This window comes from Mytilus trossulus, chromosome 7, assembly GCF_036588685.1.
Source record: "Mytilus trossulus isolate FHL-02 chromosome 7, PNRI_Mtr1.1.1.hap1, whole genome shotgun sequence".
NCBI classification, from domain to species: domain Eukaryota; kingdom Metazoa; phylum Mollusca; class Bivalvia; order Mytilida; family Mytilidae; genus Mytilus; species Mytilus trossulus.
Genome location: NC_086379.1, coordinates 84,306,151 through 84,326,713, shown reverse-complemented (window position 1 = coordinate 84,326,713; position 20,563 = coordinate 84,306,151). Strand labels below are relative to the sequence as shown.

General features: G+C 32.7%; 1 protein-coding gene across 3 annotated transcripts; it reads left to right on the top strand.

The window, feature by feature from the left end:
- Positions 1 to 117: 117 nt before the first annotated feature.
- On the top strand, positions 118 to 19,000 carry LOC134726034 (H/ACA ribonucleoprotein complex non-core subunit NAF1-like). 3 transcript variants are annotated; one of them, XM_063590399.1, is made up of 10 exons: positions 118 to 166; positions 8,629 to 9,353; positions 9,856 to 9,949; positions 10,424 to 10,517; positions 11,262 to 11,344; positions 12,310 to 12,470; positions 13,604 to 13,655; positions 15,149 to 15,279; positions 15,869 to 15,909; positions 17,536 to 19,000. In XM_063590399.1, the coding sequence occupies exons 2-10, from the start codon at positions 8,632 to 8,634 to the stop codon at positions 18,951 to 18,953; spliced, it is 2,796 nt and encodes a 931-aa protein (XP_063446469.1). In that variant the 5' UTR covers positions 118 to 166; positions 8,629 to 8,631; the 3' UTR covers positions 18,954 to 19,000. The 3 variants fall into 3 exon arrangements, with proteins under 3 accessions (XP_063446469.1, XP_063446471.1, XP_063446468.1); XM_063590401.1 differs by lacking the exon at positions 118 to 166 and adding an exon at positions 234 to 258 and having other exon boundaries at positions 9,859 to 9,949; XM_063590398.1 differs by lacking the exon at positions 118 to 166 and adding an exon at positions 234 to 258.
- Positions 19,001 to 20,563: the final 1,563 nt, after the last annotated feature.

Here is a 20,563-nt window from a genome sequence, read left to right as displayed (position 1 = left end):
TATTGTTTTTTTTAATGGATCTGAATTATAAAAAATTATAATTGATACATGATGATATTTTTTAAAACTACATCTTGGAAATATAAAAATGGACGGTTCATTTTCATGATTTTAGAGTTTACATTTGCAAACACGTGCTTCCGGTTAATACCAAAACATTTACAAGGTAAAACAACATGCTGCTTCTGAAAAAAGCCAATAACAAACATAACTGTATCCTTCACATTTTAAATATGTTTTTAATTTCCGCTTTATTGAGTAAAATCCATTGCCATAATAATTCACAATAGTCAATAGCAAATAATGAAATATTTCATCCACATTCACCATGTTCATTTCCATTTTTTTTATTTTCCTGATTTTGGGAATGGTGCAACCTTTTTTTTTCATATAACAAAATGTATATGCGAGTTCGTGGTCTAGTGGTAAAGGCCGATGGCTACAGAGCTGAAGGTCCAGAGTTCAATTGTGACTTAATTGCAGCTGGGGTGCTTAAAATGTGGTATCTGACAGGTCTGTTCGCGCCCAATACACTTTCGCACCCTACATGTTGGCACCTCGCACGTTCGCACCCAATCTAAAACATACCAGTCAACTGACCCGTTTTTTGCGGGTGTGACCCGAGATTTTCACAATTCTGAGGGATCACCCGGGACACCCGCCGGGTCATTGAAATCACCCGGGAATTCCGAAAATGTCCCGATTTCACCCGTATTTCTTAGCCTTGCGATCGTTTTCATAAGTAATATTCTTTTGAAATACCGGCAAATTCGTAATTCTTCCATGAACAGGAAGTTCATCTAGCTATGTAAACTGTCAATTTAAGTGACCCATTAAGTGCATGGCTTTACTTGACAGCTTTGGTGTCAAACACACTGTTAATTAACACCAATTACCTTAGCTTTAGGTCGTAAATAAACTGCTCTACATTTGTTTACAAATAGAGTTAGAGTTACTTCCCCTAATTTGTCACCATTCAAAATTATTCCTTATATTTACGTTTTATGGGTGAAAAAGATAAAATGATAATAAATTTAGAATTCAAATACATTTTGAAAAATAACTTTTCATTATTTTAACCCTTTCAACGCTACACAAAAAAATAGAAAAATGGCTGCTGCTGCTGCATTTTTTTTTAGTTCATTCATTAGAACAGTATTTTCCTTTTCAGACTGCTGTATCTTTTTTATTATATGAGATACAGAGAAAGTTATTGCATGAAAAATGCTCAGGAGAGCATGAACTGTAATGATAGGCAATTATTTTACTGAAATTTTTATCAGGTTACCTGCGTTTTCAGGTAATTAACAGGTAAAAGGTGTAATTTATTACATTTGTGTTGAATTTTGAATAAAAACTACTTTTAGTCTTCATTTATTTTGTTGTTTTATCTGCCATATTGTAAAGAAGACACCAATTGCCCGATTCAGTAGCGTATTGTACCATACATAACGTTTTATTTAATCGTGGCACAAATAAATAGCTCCGTGCTAAAAAATTTCAGTCAACCTCCGTTTTCCCCCCTTTTTCTACGTCTCGTAATGATCGATCAAATCATATTTCCCACACGAATTTAATGTAATAAACACATTGAGATATAAAGAAACCTTTTAACTAATCCTCGTTGTTAGTTTCGCCAAGGAAATGCTGAAATTTTTCCATATTTACAGCTTCGTTTCCGATTTCCGCCATTTGCATTTGTCAAAATATTTGTTTTTATTTTCCTTCTATTTTCCTTCTACTGCATGATTTTACTATAAAAATTGTCGGGATTTCAAGCGCAAATGAGACCTTGCATATCCTAGATCCAAACGATGAAAAATTAGAGAGACCCCGAATGAAAACCGAATGGTTTAAGAGTCCTAATGAAAAATCCTTTTTCATCGCGGCATATGCCGCGAATAGCAGTGGCGAACGGCGTACGTCATCGCGGCATATGTCGTGTTTAGCGTTACTTTTATACAATTTGAAAAAAAAAAGTTGAAAATTATTTTTTACATTTATACTGCCTTTAACTGTATTACTATATTTTATCTTAGTCTAATTTCCTACTTAGTTCAGAGTTACCGACTGTGCAAGGGCTGTATAGCCAGTCAAGGTCGTTAAAAACTTCCATTTGTTGTTCAGAGTTGCTGTGTGAGCCAATAGTCTCAAACATTTTAAATTACAATTGAAAAAAAATTCTAGTATCTGATAATTACAAAAAGTAAAGAACATAAAACTGTATTACACAAATTTATTAAAATCTTTAAAAGTGCAATGAAATAATAATTAATTAGAATAAAATGACTTAATCAAGTGAACATGCAATGATGTTTTGGTATTTTCCATATACATAATGAGAAAATGTACCATAAATACTGAAATTCAGCTCGAAAAAGTTCGTACGCGTTATGACCTGAGATTTGATTCTTCAATGCAGGTCATGACCTGCATTTTCATCGTCACAGGTTGACAGGTATGTCTAAAATCAAGTTCCAGTTGAATAATAAGAAAATCATGATTGCTGTTTTAAGTTGCTTTGATGTAAATATTGCATGTATTTAGCTTCTTATGTACAAGGACTATAAATATACGTCCTTGGTTAAGTAAAACCAAGGATCATGTGTATAGTAAACTATACAAATCCTTGACTCTGAAAATTTTAATAAATGAAAAACACAAAAGATAATTGTTCCAAACAGATTTGCCCCTTTGATCTAAAACAATTAAACAAAAATTTTACCAATACACTAACCAAAACTGATTAAAATTTAAGATTTATTCCACCCAAAACATCCCCGTTTTCAGAATCTCACTTTATTTAGAAACAATGATTAAAAATATTTTACACTATACAAAACTTGTATAAAGTTATTAAACACAAAACCAATAAAAATTGGGCGCGAACGTGTAGGGTGCGAAAGTGAAAGGGTGCGAACGTGATCGGGTGCGAACGTGAATGGGCGTGAACAAACCCGGATTCTTAAAATATCAGTACAGCCAAGGATTTGTATAGTATACAAATCCTTGGTACAGCAGAATGGTGATTTGACCCTCTTGCACACATCTCTTAAGATCACAAGTTCTACATACAAGCATATGTTTCCTCTACAAAGGGGGTTAAAGATACAGAGGTGAGGTGAGGTAGTGGTACCCAGACCAGAGTTTAAACTAGAATGGGTACTTTGGGGGCCCTTGGTTGGTTAAAGATGCCCCTATTCCAAATAATTATGACGTCTTTGAAAGACTATTATATTTTTTTTCTTTGACGCCTTGAGTATATGAGTAGCAAATTCGAGGTTTGTCACAAATTGAGATTTTGTAGTTTTTCAAAATTTTAAACACATAGGTTTAAATAATATCTTTTAATTAGTAAAAATTAAAAAATATGAACTTTTTGCTTCATTCTTTTAAGTAGTAAGTTTTATGCCTTTGAAGCTATCATTTAAACTGAAAATTCTATTTTAGTTGAAAAAATGCTATAATAATGGCTTTACATAATGAACTGGTACTTTCTTACAAAAAGATTTTTCACAGCAGTGGGAGTATTTTTCCTGTGAAGTTCAAGGTTTCATCTTTCAGACTATGTAATTAAATTCTACTGTTCACAATAAAAATTTCACTGTTCAGGGGTGTTGAAATTAGTAGGGGTTATTAAAAGAATGATGCTTAAAGAAGTGATTTTTGGGAAGGAAATTGAGGTCTGATACTTAAACAAGTGATTCTTTGTCATTACCCTAGATTTAGTACAAGGTCATCACCTGAAATGATCTGGTCATCCTAGACAACACAGATGTTGGTTCTGATAAGTTTAGAAACATAATTAGACCCTGGATCATTAGTATTCTTAACTCGAATAATTCAAGCCCTTTCCGTGTCCGATTTTCTCCCACACGAGGGCTTGAACTCTTTATGATCATTGGCCGCGTCGCCTGCTCTCTGTGAGAGAGAGCCAATCGGCGGCGATCAGGATAATGAGTCTGCGCAACTGTCTTGTAATTGTCTTACCAAGCACGTGTGTTCAATTAACACAAATCCGATAATAATTAATTAACACCAATTAACATCAGTTAACATCATTTAACATCAATTAACATCTGGAACTCCTCCTTCCTTAGCTGCCAATTTAAATCAAATTCCCATATTGCAAAGCGGTGTGAATTTTCCGGTTGACGGTTTTGAACGAGGAAGACGTTCAGGCGTTAATGTAGCCTTCGTAGATCAGCGGAATATAACGACTGAATTATTCGGGTTATAGTATTCTATATTTAAAGCTACACTAATATTAAATCATTACTACTTGAATAGGTGATTATTAAAGAAAGACAACTCTAACTTCCAACCTTTATGGAAATAATGTTACTTGAATCAGTGATTTAGAAAGTCCCCTGACTGATAATGCTGAAGCCATTTTCGGTTGGACTTTTTATTGAAGGCTAAAAAAAATTGTTGCATATATAAAAATTCTTACCTTTTGTGTATTTGAATGTGCAAAATATTTCCAATTTAATCCCTACAGAAATAATAATATAAGTAACAATTCCATCCTAGGCAGTAACATGTCGACTGCATTTTTTCAAAACGTTTATATGATTTCTTTGGAGGAGATAATAAAATAATTTTAACACCAAACTCAGTAAAATTTGACAGACCCAAATTTCTGGAACGTTTGTTTTACATTATCCGGAAATTCAGGTCCATCAAAATGTACCGAGTTTGGTTCAAAAATATATTTTATACTCCTAAATTAACTGAGGCATCTTTGAGGAGAAATCAGCTAAACGTTTTAATAAAGCAGTAAATTACCACTCAAAGTCCAACTGAAAATATGAGTTTGGTGTTATGACGTCGAAGTTAGGCGTTAAAGATAAAAAAAATAATAGCCTTTCAAGACGTCATAATTATTTGGACTAAGATCAGGGCCGTAACTAGCCTCTTGTAATTGTGAGGCAAAATATATTCGAAAAATTTTGGGCGAGGGGTCTGGGGACCGCTAAAGGCCCCCAGAAGCTCTGAGCGAATTAACGCAAAATCGTGCATTCTGAGCGTTTCTCTGACTCTTTCTTACATTGAAACATAATGAATTTTTAGCTATTTTTTTCCGACAATATTTTGGTCTCAAAACAAAAACAAGGATTCATTGTAATTTAAGACTTCAAGTCTTTTAGGTTTTAGGGACACCATTAAAAGGCAGATATAAGGATGAAGCAAATATCGTAATTCTCATAATCATCAATACCAGATCTGTCTGTTCTGGTCTTGTATTGTGCTTAGACTTTGGGGATTTTAAATGACTAGATTAAAAATATAGTGACAGTGCAGTATTATACTTTATTATAAAAAGAAGATGTGGTATGATTGCCAATAAGACAACTACCCACAAAAGACCAAAATGACACAGACATTAACAACTATAGTTCACCGTACTGCCTTCAACAATGAACAAAGCAGATACCGCATAGTCAGCTTTAAAAGGCCCCGATAAGACAATGTAAAACAATTGAAACGAGAAAACTAACGGCCTTATTTATGTAAAAAAATGAAAGAAAAAAAACAAATATGTAACACATAAACAAACGACAACCACTGAATTACAGGCTCCTGACTTGGGACAGGCACATACATAAATAATGTGGCGGGGTTAAACATATTAGCGGGATCCCAACCCTCCCCTAACCTGGGACAGTGGTATAACAGTACAATAAACAACGAACTATAAAATCAGTTGAAAAAGGCTCAAACTCATCAGATGGACAAACATACAAGTAGACGTGGCCGGGTACTTATACATCCCGACACAAAAAGACACAATGAACAGATCTGAGAGTACTCGCAGTTATCTGACAGCTAGTCCAAAGCCACTAATAACTAATAAAAATCATGCATTTAAGTACTAAATACTTTTTTAAAATATACTGCTTAAATCGACACTAGGGACCATCTTGACCGTGTTTTACGGTATTAATGATTCTTATTGTTGAAGACCCTCAATCAACTTTCAAGATAAAGAACAGGAATAAAAACTTTGACTATTGAGCATTTGTATTTTTTCTATGCATTGATAATCTATGGGATAAGGCCCGTGCACGTTTACTCCATATTTCTTTATTTTCTGTTTAAGGGTCTGAACACGACTTAATGCAAGTTTAACAGGGCTTCAATGTAAAAGGTCATATAGCAATACATTGTTGGTTTTTTTCAAATTATCTGATACCAGGAATTGGGTGGCCTTACTTTAATTTAAACCATGTCAGCTATCTAGTCTTTATCTGCAAAAAAAACCCAGTTTTGTATTCTTTGAAATCAAATTCAATTCCCCTTGAAGGAAAGACCATTTTTATTATGTGTCCAGTCAGCAGTAGCATCGTATAGTCTTAAAATATTTTCTCGCATAATATCTGGACATCAATGGACATGCAACATCGCAAAATCTGATGTTTACAAATGAAAGTTAACACCCAGACTATAGTAATACAGTATTGGACAATAAATGAACTAATTTTTTTTTTAACTTTTTTTTATTTTTTTTGAAATTTCAAACATGAGGCATTTGCCTCATTTGCCTCAATGTAGTTACGGCCCTGAAGATGCCCCCTAAAATGACCTGGAGATCAATCTACAATCCAGGTGGTGCTTTCTAAGTAACAGCTTCCTCCACCATTAATAACCAAATTTTTAGCTATACAAATACAAATATTTTATTGGCACAAACTCAATTACAATAATTGGCAACGGCCCATACAACTAGTATACAAATAGTCATGATGCAGCAATTTAACAATACTACATAGCATATCATTGTGCACATTTCGAAAAATGAAATGTGCAGTTATAAATATATCAATATATATATATAGGTTAATTCATAAGAATAGACTACTGACATAAGTAAATTGTATGTTATAGCTTCAAATTGTTCATATTACTCATTTATAAGGACATTTTTCATTAATCATTTAATTCAAATGATTGATTAATAAAAGATGATATTAATTTCAGTGTTTTTCTACACTTGCTATTAAGTAATAGTTTGATATATTCATCCTCCGTTTTGGATTGTTTTTCATAATTTTTAAAATAGGACAATTTTGGTATAAGAACATTTCTTTGTGATTCATATTTTGTGCAGTGCAAGATAAAATGTTTTTCGTCTTCTATATTTTTATTATGACATAATTTGCACAACCTTTCTTCTCTGTTAACTTGCATGTATCTACCTCTTTCAATTTCAAGATTGAGTACACTTAGCCTTAGTTTTGCCAAAGGTGCCTTATCTTTTAACATATTCAATAGGTCAACATAGTGTGTACGTTTATTTGAAAAACAAAAATGTTGAAAAACATGATTATTTTGATGATTCTGTAATACGTGTATATGAATTCTGTTCTTGTAAAATTTGGTCATGAATTTGTTGTTTTATTTGAGCAAGCATAGGTGTAATAGGTACATTAAAAGATGTTAAATACGAGAAACCCAGATTATGGATACATTTCTTCATATTACTTGTCCATAGGTTGTTTTCTCTTGTTTGAATAAATATGTCATGAGCTAAGATTTTGTTAGATGAGATTAAATGATCTAAAAATTTCAGTGAATACTTTTAAGGCATAGCTTGCCCTAGATAAACAAAGGTCAAATACATTCTATGTTTTAGAAAAATAAAAAAAATAACAAGATTTGCTGAGAACTTTTTTTCATTCCTCCAGCAGGTGCCAAAATAAATGGCTTTTACTTCTTCAAACAAGAAGAAAAGCTAAAACCTTGATAGTTGAACTTTGACTTGTGTCTACTGTGGATCTATTGCCCATAGGTAATAATTGAAGTGAACTGCATTAATTAAAATGGACAATAGATGAACGATAGATATATGACAATAATTGGTGATTTAAACTATGGACCTGAGTGGACCATATCAGGTGAAACTAAGCTGTTTGTCAATTTTATCATCTTCTGCTGGGATGAAAAAAGTGCACTGCCAAATCCATTTTTCTTAAACAAGTAATGCATTTGGATTAAAAGTATCTAGGATATGCTATGCCTTAAAACTTTTCCAGATGCACAGGTTTATCTGCACTTAGAGTAGATTTTGAGGTGAAAATTCAGCCATTTTAGCCATAGGACTCACATGAACCCTAATTATAATACAAGATTTCTGTTCAAAGGGAAATAACTCATTTTTTAAAAGACATTGTATTATTGAGGAGTGACATGACATTCATGACATTTTGGATTTTTCCCCCATTTTTTTTTAGTACATTGTTTGAAGAATTTAGTGGTAGGATTGTTTGTTATTTAATGTAGTTATGACAAGTTATAAATCAAGTTAGAATCTTGTTCCATTACATGTACAATGAATTTATAACTGATAGGATACTATGTATTGCATGGTGCAAACAAATTTTATTGGATTTAGAGCATGGGTTTATTCTCAAAGCAAATGCAGCATGTCATATATTAGAACACACACACAAAAGGTAGACAAATAAATTTAGAAGTGGACTTTCCAAACCCTATAAAGTGCCCTGTTCTCCACTGGCACCATGTCCTGGAGCACTGATTGGTGTTGTGGATCTAATTAGAATTTAACTTACACATTTACAATCAATGTAATACTTTACTTATAACTTCTGTCATCTTATTTTTCAGATAATGGATAAAGCTGTTGATGATTGTATTGCTGTTGACTGTGATGAAATAGAGGGTAGCTCAGTAAAGGTAGCCAATGAGGATGGTGGAGACATAATTAATGTAGATAGAGGTCAAGTATTAATCTCTGATGAAGAGGGAGAATCACATGATGTTCAAAGGGAACAAAACAAAACGGAAAAGTTGCAAAAAATTAGAGAAAATTTGAACAAGCTAAAGGAAGTGATTGCAAAGGGGAACGACTCTGATGATTCAGCTGTTGTTTTAGATAGTCCTAGTAAACTCCTAGTCGTAGATTCAGAAGTCACAAGTATGGAAATAAACAAACAGAGCAACGTACTAATTGATGATTCTGTTAATAAAACAAATGACAGTAGCATGCAGAAAAACTGTCAAATAAATACTAGTTGTATTAGTAGTGAGAAGAACGAATGTAAAGAGGACAATGAACAAGTTTTGGAATCTCCTGATGGTGAAACCAAATCGTCAGAACCAGTATCCACGGAAATCTCATCAAAACAATCTGATGCCATGACCATTGTGACAGTTAAAGTAGAACCTATTGATGATGATTGTATCATCACCAGTCAGATTGACCCTGGACAGTACCGTATAAAAGTGGAGCCTGAATCTGATGTAGAAAATAACATATCTAGTGATTCTACTTCATCGTCATCTTCATCAGAGTCTGAAGATGAAGCAGAACAAGCTAAGAAACCACAGAGGTTAGTACACAGGATTTTAAAGAAAAATTGTTCTTACAATATACATGATATAGCTGAAAATTTTCTCTTTTTGGCCGTGTTTTTGTCTCTTTTACACAATCACCATTTTCATTCTGAATTTTATAATTTTTCAATAAAATGCAGGATAAATTTCCAATATTTGGTAAGCCTTTCTTATCAATTGAGACTGATTTCTCAAGGAAGAGATACATAATTATTTAGAGTTTGTTGAATAAGGTCTTTTAGAACCGAGTAAAATAAACATGATAAAAGCAATTGATTTAGTATTTATTTTGATAAAAAGTATTATATTAAAAATATTTTAATGGTTTTTAAAATGGGAATCTAAGTTTTTTACTCCTATTCCTTGAAAAAATATTTAGACTTGAACATTTTAAAATTTATCTGATGGAAGAATAGGTATTCATAGATATAGGAAGATGTGGTGTGAGTGCCATGCATGTTCAACAACACAAATATAAATTTCCTTGAATTATTTTAGTAGATCCAGACATTCCAGTACTTCATCATTGACAGATAAACAGATCAAACTGTGTAAGGAAGAAATCAGAACAAAAGGAGAATTATTTCCTGAGGTAATCTATAAAACAGACTATATTGGAGTGTGCAGTGTTAGAATGCTGTTTTTTTTCTTACATCAATACAATTATCATGATTATGTTAATTTGACCATACCAGGGTAGTTGGTGTAAATTGCAGACATTATACATCAGACCACAGACCATTCCCTATTGAAATTGTTTTAGTAAGGAATCAATGAAAGACTGAAGTTTTTCATCAGCTTCATGTAGGGCTGCACTGACCACATCCAAATATGATGCCAGAAACATCATTGGTTTATTTAGCAAAAACGATCAGCATTGGGTTAGTCTGACCAGTTTATGACATATAGTTTGACAATTTTTTAGGTTCTGATAGTATTTAATGTATCCTTCTTGATCCTGTGTGTTAAACTAACCCATGATCACATGTTTTGTAAGTATGAATAATACTAACTGATAAGAAGAAAGTTTATTATGAAAACTAATATAAAGTTTAATTTTTTTCAGGACTTACCTCCCTTAGAAGATTTAGCTATAACAGTAGATGAATCTGTACAGCTGATACATATTGGGGATGTTACCAGTGTTATAGGAGTGTTAGGTAAGTATAAACATTGAGATGGAAATCATATATATAGAACATTCTCAAGTATAAAATGTTTACATAAAAAAGAAGATGTGGTATGACTGTCAATGAAACGTAACACAGACACTAATGTTCAGCTAAACATGCGAAAGAGCACTGAACAGTGAGATCCCTTCTTCGTAAGATTTAAAAAATCTGGTTTAGTAATGGATAATACAGTTTTTGGGTAAAGATTGCATAAAATGCAACCAGAAGGTTATATGGTACTGACTTGATATTTTGATCTTCCAATGTATATAGATTTATCACTATCTTCAATGGTTCTAACAAAATAGTGTAGCGAACTGATCATTATTGAGATCCTAGTCAGTGAATTTCATGCGATTTATTAAATGCTAGCTAAACACAATTCAATGTTTATTTAAAAAAAATAAAAAATTGCAAAATGAAAGCAAAATTAACCATTCAGTGCTCACAAAAATTTATTTTTTACTTCAAACAAAATCCATTATTTTGTTTGTAGCAACTTCTATTTGTGGGGGAAAATCTAAACTTGCAAATTGATCTAACAATCTTTTATATTTCTGGCAATATATTTGAAAAAAAATAAATAATAGTATCTGTGTATATCATAAACCTAAAAATTGGTTGAAAAGTTGAGTAATTTTACTTTAAAGTTTGTGTTAATTTATCCAACATCCATATATATTTTGTCAGCTAAAAGAAATACACTGTTGTAATTAATTTTATATTTTTCAGTTGTGGTACAATCAAATGATAATATGCCGCCATTGAATGAAGACACAATTCTATTTTTAGAAGGAAGAGCAGCTTGTGGAAAGGTAGGTTTTAGTAGCCCCTGTCACTCTCGACAGTAGCTGGATTGGAGGAGGGGCGAGGGGGATGAGTTCACATGTCCATCATTCCTTCATGCATGCTTTCCTATTAAAATCCAACACTTTTTCCGACTTTTTTCTAACATCTTAGCTCTGTAGAGTCATGTACTACTGGGGCATTTAGATTTTAGAAATATAATTTGAAGGCTTCATCAAGATATTAAGATAGCCCAACCATTATACATTGTATACATTTTGCTGGTTTGAAATACATATAGGTCTTAAATAAACTGCATTAGACTTGTCCATGATTTCATATTATCAGGTTAAGTTCTGTGAGCTTGCTTTCAGTAACTACATGATAAAGTATTTACAATCATTTTGTTATGGTGTGTACTTGTGATTTTAAATTTGTTAGTCATTATACAGTTAAAGGTGAGGTAATATAAGAATGTTTTTCCATCTTGGATCTCAAATAACTGGCAATGATCACTTCAGAATTTTACTGATATAATACAAATTTTGATTCTGAATTATATTCATTTTATTTGATACTTAAAAAAAATGCAGAAATAAAAATAAGCTCCTAATGGGAGATAACTCCAGTTTTTTTTTAATTTATAGTAAATTTTATGTTATGTATTCAATAGTGACCACATTTCTGCTTTTTTTAACTTCTAAAATCATTTATTTATTTGTTCTTTACTCTCAAGATTGTGAATAGTTGTCTGATTGGCAATCAACTCACATTATTTTAAAGAGCAGTCTTCTCACATTTTCATTTTAAAAATTGTGTCAAAAAGAGGAAATTAAGAATAATGCAGAAAGCAAAATATTCAGATAGATGGTTTACTTGATAAAAAAATATATGATCAAAAGGAACTTCAATTGTTTGTTATCTGCTTTACATAACAAGTTATATTATATGTCATTAAATGTTGTATATTTAAATGTTTAATTATTTTTGTCAGATCTTTGAAGTGTTTGGACCAGTAGCGCTACCATGGTATTCAGTAAGATTCAACTCACTTGAAGATATCACCAACAAAGAGGTTTCCATAGGAACAAAGATGTACTGTGCCCCTAAAGTGGATCAGTATACAAATTATGTATTTGTAGAACATTTGAAACAGTAAGAAATCAGACAGATATTTTGTGATATAGGTTTTGATATTTGCATAGAATATTGAATGTATTAATAAGGAAGAATGGTGTCATATAAATGATCCATTACTAATTTATAGCTCTGATTATAGGTTTAATTAAGAAATAATTCATGGGGGCTTGAATTTATACTGATTTTATCACGGGTTGGCCCTTTATGCTAAATATTTTACCACGAACGAAAGTGCTCATTTAGATAGCTATATTAAACAGTGAACATACCACACTGCACAATTTTTGCAAAATTGCAAAATTTTCAGTATAACAAGGTACTTTTTTATATTTGATATTTTACACATTTACCTTTTAACATATATTTATTTGCAAAAACTTTCATAAAGGTCACCAGATTCTCTTTATTTCCTTGGAAACCAAGTATTAAACATTATATAAGGAAAATTAACTTGTATAAAGAATACATGATTAAATAGGTATATTTCATGATGTACAGCTTAAAAGTATGTAGTCAACAGGTGTTATGAAACAGTTATGGTTTACATATTACATATATACACGGTAGTTAATTTCTTGACATTTTCCTTCGACATAAATTCATTTTCCAGTATCTGTTTATTGCCTGGCATCTTTCTTCATGCATATATCACATGTTATGATTGTCAAGACATCTTTCCTGAGATACTTGATAGTTTCTGATTATTAAAAAAGTGGGGGTATACTGTTTTACCTCTGTCTGTCAATCCGTCCATCAGTCTGTCCGTCCCATGAATATTTTCGTCACATTTTTCTTGGGAACTACAATACAAGGATTTCTGAAATTTGGTTTTAAGTGTATATAAGTCAGCTATACCATGTGATGCGCTATTAGATTCATCACTCAACAACTTCCTGTTTACAGAACACTTTTATCATTTTACACATGATAGCCAAGTTGAAATTTTTTGTCACATTTTTCTCAGGAACTACAATACTGTGTGATGCCTTTTCAGATTCAGTGCTCAAGAACTTCCTGTTTATGGAAATATTTTGCTGGGGTATCATCATTGAGCAGTAGTTCACAGTTTCACTTGTTTCATTATGTTTAAATCCCATATGCCCTATACAAATAATCAGAATAATACAACGCAATATTTTTGTTTTCAGAATAAAAGGTTCAGATGCATCTTGGGAAGACAACAATGAACCACCCGCTAAGGTAATACATGTACCAGGATGTAATATACTACACATATAAAAATACACTCCTAGAAAATTGTATCTTTCAGAAATATGTTTATGCCCCTGATTCATTTATGTCCCATTGACACATTCTCCATTTTTAACCGGATTTTTGTGACAAAAATGTCGGTTATTGATTTGGGGATGTACGCAGGGCGGGCGGCAACCAAATGTTGTCCATGCATTTACTCATGAACCGTTCATCTAAAGCTTTTAAAATTTAGATATGTTGTTTCTGACAACAAAATGAAGGTCAAGTTCAAGAATAAGGATTTTGACTTTTACCGTTCAGGAGTTATGGTTCTTGAAAGATTGAAAAATGGCATTTCCAGTTGTGTCCGTGCATTTATGCATGAACTGTTTAACCAAAGCTTCCCAAATTTTATTATGTTGTTACTGATGATAAAATGGAGGTCAAGTTCAAGAATGACGATTTTGACTTTTACCGTTCAGGAGTTATGGTTCTTGAAAGATTGAAAAATGATGTTTCCAGTCGTGTCCGTGCATTTACTCATGAACTGTTCAACCAAAGCTTTTCAAATTTTAAGATGTTGTGACTGATGACAAAATGGAGGTCAAGTTCAATAATGTCGATTTTGACTTTGTGATATTGCCAAGACACAAATAAATGTTAATAAATCCGGTTTGCTGTCGTTGTGACAGCCTCTTGTTTAATGTGTCCTAAGTTTTGATATTATATAGCTAAAGGAAGTGGATGCACTTACTTTTTCTATGTCTTTTGTTGATTAATTCTGTTTGTTTCCTCTTTGGCATCTTCAAACCTTCTGTAAGTTTATAAGGTGCAATACAACCATTGATTTTCCCCTATTAGTCTTTGTTAAATTTGCACTTTTAAAAAAAAATGTTGCGAATTTATCTTTGTTTCAAATAAAGAAATACTTGGCATGAGTAAAGTTTTATCCTGTCCAGTACTATAGAAAAAATTCACATAATATTTCATTGCATATTAGAAAATAACCATCATTGGAAGTTAACCAATCAAATTTCTTCCCTTATTTAACCTGTGTACAAGATTTAGTAACCATGTAACCTCAACTTTCCAAAATATCCTATAGAAACACAAAACAAAAAAATAATGGTGCTTTGGAATACCCAAGATATATGTTTATGACCCAGAAATGTTTTACTGCAATAAAATGTAGGATTAATTACCTACAACTGTCAAATTCAAGGAATATTTTTGTCGACCTATTTACAACCGGATGTGAGGTACCATGATTTGGTGGTATTACACCTTTAAAAAAGGATTTTAAAGGAGTCTTAGGAGATGTGGTTTGATTTCTAATGAGACAACCCACAACAAACCAAAGGGTGTAAACAGGGCACTATAAGGCCTTCAACAATGAGCTATGAGCACAATAAAGTAACCTATAAAAGACACATGAAAATTTAAAAAAAAAATCTTACAAAAAATGATCATCCTGATTTAATGAACTTCTTATATTTCAGTTTGTAGAGTTCTCAGATGATGAGGAAGAAAAACGAGCTAAAGCCAAGCATAGAAATAAAAAGCAACAAGAAAATGCTGATGTTGATCAACTTCCTGGTGCTAAAAATAGCAGGAAGAAAAAGTTTAGACAGTAAGTACAGTAAAGTCAAAAATGTATCTTAAGTATAGTAGATTAACTTTTCCATGATAAATTTTGGAGGTTATTGATGACCTTTTGATACCAAGGCTTCTGATTTAAACATTAATCTTGCCATACATAGAACAGAAATACACAGGTCTCTTTGGTATGACAGAATCTAATTATTCCAGAAAGTGAACACATTAAAATATTCATTATAACCACAGCAAATTCACAGATTATATATCATATATAAACAGTGGTTCTGATTGTGATTTCTTTTTATAATTGAGACACTATTTGTTAATGCCCAAAACGTAAATTTATATTGTTGGAAAAAAAGCTGCTGTACAGTTATTGTTTCAATCTACATAATTTCTCTTTCCCTCTTATTTCACTTTTGTCTCACTTTTTAATCTTTTGCACATTCTTAATTAGCTGTTTGACTGTCAACTATAAATCACTCGTATATAAATGATTTTCACAGTTTTGTCAATTCATTGATATCAAAAAGTGTCAGAGATTTAAATGCATATGTTGTTCTTATCAGGCATGTTTTTGTTTTGTTATGTTAAATGAGTAAATGTATTTCTATCTCTAGGTCAAATGAAGTTACCAATGAACCACAGCAAACTGGAAACAGTAAGTATTTACCTAGGGCAGATATGCATAAAATGTTAATAATTACATTAGATGTATGTTTAATTATAATACGTTATTCTGATTGGCTAACTGCACATCACATGTTATTCCTTAAGCAATTGCATTACACAATAAAACTTATCATTCATGATAACACGAGGTCCCACAATAAAGTGCACAGGTGAATTAAATAAAAAATTTATAAAATTCGTGTTTTCATGATCCTAGCTAAACAATGTATTGAATGCTTCTTTTTGTAACTTCATAGGGTTGTAAAAGTGTTGACTGCACACATTTTTAGAATGAAGCGCTTCTGCGCTTCATACAAAATGTACTTAGGTCAACACTTTTACACCCCAATGAAGTTACAAAAAGAAGCATTCAATTCTTAAATACAATGCATGTGTCTTGTAGTTTTGTAAGGGGAGGTAATCCATGTAAACAGTAAGTATTAATTCAGGGCAGATTGGTAAATGTTTATACAAATGTGTCTGCTTGTATTATAGGGGGAGATAATCCATGATAAATAGTCAGCATCATACTAATCTACAGATTTTAGCAGCTTTCTTCATACCTCCTCTCTTTCTTATATATTGTTATAGTTAGCAGAAATTAATTTTCATCCATTTTTTGCATAAACAATAATACTGGTTTGATACACTGATATCCCTGATTGATACCACAATGTGTGGTGCAGTTCAACCAGTTTCTAAATAATCAGACACGAGAATGAGGTCAAATCTGTTTAAAGTCTTCGGGACAACTCTCAACCAGATACCAAATGACATAGAAGTCAACCACTATAGGTCAATGTACACTCTTCAACAATCAGAAAAACCTATACAGTATAATCAGCTATGAAAAGCCTCGCAACGACAAATGTAAAACAATTCAAACTAGAAAACTTACGTATAAAGTAATGATCGAAAAACAAATATGTTATACAGCAACAAAAGACAACAGCTGAATTTTGTTTGTTTAAGGATTATGTAATAAACTGCCTTTTTGCAATAGTTCATTTGCCAGTAACCGATTTGATTCCGATATTACACACTTTTTAAACAAATTACTTTCATTTGTCAATTAAGGACAGGATCTATGCCAGACAAACTTGGCTTTTCCCCACTCAAAGCATGATTTAAAAGTGATATTTTGCCGTTTTAACACATTTTGAGTGAAATAACTTCTATTATAAAAAGTATGAAAAGTATGTGTATTGTGTTCAACACAAATTAAAATGAAAATATTGTGATTCTACCACTGGTTGTCCCTTTATGCTGATATTTTACCCCTCGCTATCGCTCAGGGTAAAATATTTACCATGAAGTGATAACCTGTGGTATAATCATGATATATTCAAGCCCCCATGATGTATTTCTTAATTATTATTCATTGTACAATTGTCTTCAGCAGTAAATACATTTTTACCACAAAAGTAAATGAATTGAATCCATAGAGTCCTCTTTGGTAAAATGAATCAAAATTTTGATGTATTGTTTATGTTGTTTTTTTAAGAAGATAATCAATCTATTTCGTCAAAACTTTACAGAAAGCAAAATATAGATAAAGCTTATATACCTGTATATAGAAATAGAAAAACTAAATGCGTCTTCTTTCAAATTTTAGGTAATTTCAATCCTGGTGCTCAAAGACATCAAGGTCCAAGAAAGTTTGCTCCATTTGGTGGACAGCATAATAAATTTCAACCAAGAGGTCCTCCAAACCATAACAACCCAAGGTTTCCTCATCAACCACAACATCAAGGAAACAGGCCTCGATTCAATGCCAGTAATGGGCCAAGTAATGTCAATCAAGGAGGACAAACTTTCAGTGGAAACTCTGGACCTTTTAATCAGCCTCCTCGTAATAATGCCTATGATTTCCAGCCACCACAGGGAAACAATTCGGGGCAGATGATGTTTAATCAAGATCTTAGTAAACCTCCGCCAAACTTCAGTTTTGGATCTAACCAATGGAGTAATACAAATGCTCTTCAAAAGACCAGTAACTGCCAACCATTTGGAGCCTCAAAGAGTAATATTACTTTCAAGCAGAACTCTAATAGTAATGCATCTGAGCAAGCATGGCAAGGACACAATCATACTAAACAAAATAATGCACCTTTTCAAACAGATAATAGTAATTGGCAACAGCTTGCCACCAATAATCAATCTACTGATAATTGGCAACAATCAGTTTCAAACCAGCAGACAAGTGATAAATGGCAACAACCTGTCACAAATCATCAACCTGGTGGTAATTGGCAAGCACCTGCGGGTTGTAGTGATTCAGGTGATTCAAACTGGCAAGCACCTTCAAGGTCTTCTGACAATACAAACTGGCAAGCACCTTCAAGGTCTTCTGACAATACAAACTGGCAAGCACCTTCAAGGTCGTCAGGTTCTGACAATACAAGTTGGCAGGAACCTTCAAGATTTTCAAGTTCTGCAAATACAAATTGGCAAGCACCTTCAAGACCTTCAGGTTCGGACAATTCAAATTGGCAGGCACCATCAGGGCCTTCAAGTTCTGATAATAATATGTGGCAAGCACCTGAATGGTCTTCAAATCCTAATAATACAAATTGGCAGGCACCAGGAAGGCCTTCAAATCCTAACAATACAAATTGGCAGGCACCAAAGTCTTCAAATCCTAACAATACTAGTTGGCAGGCTCCAACCAGAACTTCAGATTCTGACAATACAAGCTGGCAAGCACCTACACCAAGAAATAACTCTAATTACGGTGTTCAAAATGATCAAAATTCTGGTTCTTATATTCCCTATCAGAATAGTAATTTTTCACAAGGACCTGCTCCAACATCTTACGATAACAATCAGACAATGATCAATAGAAATACAGAGAATATTATGTGTAATAATAGTGTTAGCCAGGGACAGACTGGACAGAACCCCAGTAGATCTGTCGTTGACAATCGTTACATACAGAATATAGAATACAACAAAGGCAGACATCCAACACCCTTTCAAAATAATCAACCAAGTTTTGGTGGAGGACCACAGTTTAATAACCAACCTTATTGATGTCAAATGAATTCTTCAGTACATTGTGAATAAAATTTTATACTCAATGTCTGTTGCTTAGATAAATAATAATAAAATTGAGAATGGAAATGGGGAATGTGTCAAAGAGACAACAACGAAACAAAAGAGCAAGAAAACAGTCGAAGGGCGCCTATGGGTCTTCAACACAGCAACAATATCCTGCACAGGGAGGCGACTTAAATTAGCCCCTAAACAAAAATGTGTACTTGTTTAGAGAAAATGGACGTTATAATTAACTCCAAAACATATAAATGAACTACAGTTAAAATACCTACAAAGTTAGAGGCTCCTGACTTTAGCATGTTGAGATGGGTGCAAAAATGCCGTTGGGTTAAAGTATTAACAAACAATTTGCTGCTAATGTATTTCCAAAGGCTAATTCACCTCAATAATATATAAACATAATAAACAAGGATTCCAAAATAATAGATTAAATAATTCAAACCTGAAAAACCTAAATAAATAAAACACAGCAACCATTTATAACTACTGAATTACAGACTTGTGCCTTGTGACAAAGATAATGTGGCAAGGTCAAACATATTTGTGAGCCCTTAACTCTCCCTTTACATGGGACAGTGGTGCAAAAGCACAATATAAGAACTACTAGAACTCTGAAAGGGGCACTAGCTACAAAATATGAAAAAAAAATATATATAATTTCGTTTGGTTCAATCATTATTAAAAGTGAAATAATGAATTGTTTTTAGCAGACAATTTGTCAAAATAAGCAGAGAAATATCTCATTGAATCCATTTTCATACGACTTTCAATTAAAACCTGATAGAGATTGGTTATGCATGCATTAGTCATGTTCAGCCACTAAAAGAAATGAAAGATATCAACATTTAAAGTGAAACAAAGCTTAACCATTTTGTTGACAGATCAGATCCACAATAAATCATTTCTATACAGGTAAAAGAATAATTAACTTTGTTGTTTCGAGGACTTTTGTCACACAAAGCTCGACATAGGGATAGTGATCCAGGGGCGGCAACATTAGCTAACTTAATAGATGCCTTATGTTACGAAGTTTCTGTCTGTCACAAGTTTGAAGACCATTGTCCTTGACCTCAATTTCATGGTTTGGTTACTACAAAACAACTTAAAGAGTAATAGGATAACTATATTTGGTATGTGTGTACCTTGTGAGGTCATCAGGACTGTTGGACAGGTTTCACTTGACCTCTATCTCATTTAATTGATCAGTTAACAAGGTTAAGGTTTGGTGATGAAGTCCATATCTCAGATACTATAAGCAATAGGTCTAGTATATTTGGTGTATGGAAAGAATGTAAGGGATGTCCAACTTGCAGATGTCATCTGCCCTTGACTTCATTTTTATGGTTATAGTCAAGTTTTGGTGTGATTTTCGTATACTGTATGCAATAGGTCTACTATATTTGGAGTTTAGAATGATTGCAAGTTGTACATGTCCAACTGGCAGGTGTCATCTGACCTAGACCTCATTTTCATGGTTCGGTTGTCAAAGTCAATTTTTTTTAGATTTTTTTTTTCTAGTACAAGATGGATTACCGGTAGGCCTACTATATTTTGTGTATGGAAATATTTTATGATGTATATGTCAG

Bases quoted from the DNA above. Each gene is read 5' to 3' on its own strand.
- LOC134726034 (XM_063590399.1), top strand. From the start codon at position 8,632: ATGGATAAAGCTGTTGATGATTGTATTGCTGTTGACTGTGATGAAATA. The intron at 15,280-15,868 runs GTAAGTACAGTA...TTCTATCTCTAG, and splicing joins AGGAAGAAAAAGTTTAGACA to GTCAAATGAAGTTACCAATG. The intron at 15,910-17,535 runs GTAAGTATTTAC...TTCAAATTTTAG, and splicing joins ACCACAGCAAACTGGAAACA to GTAATTTCAATCCTGGTGCT.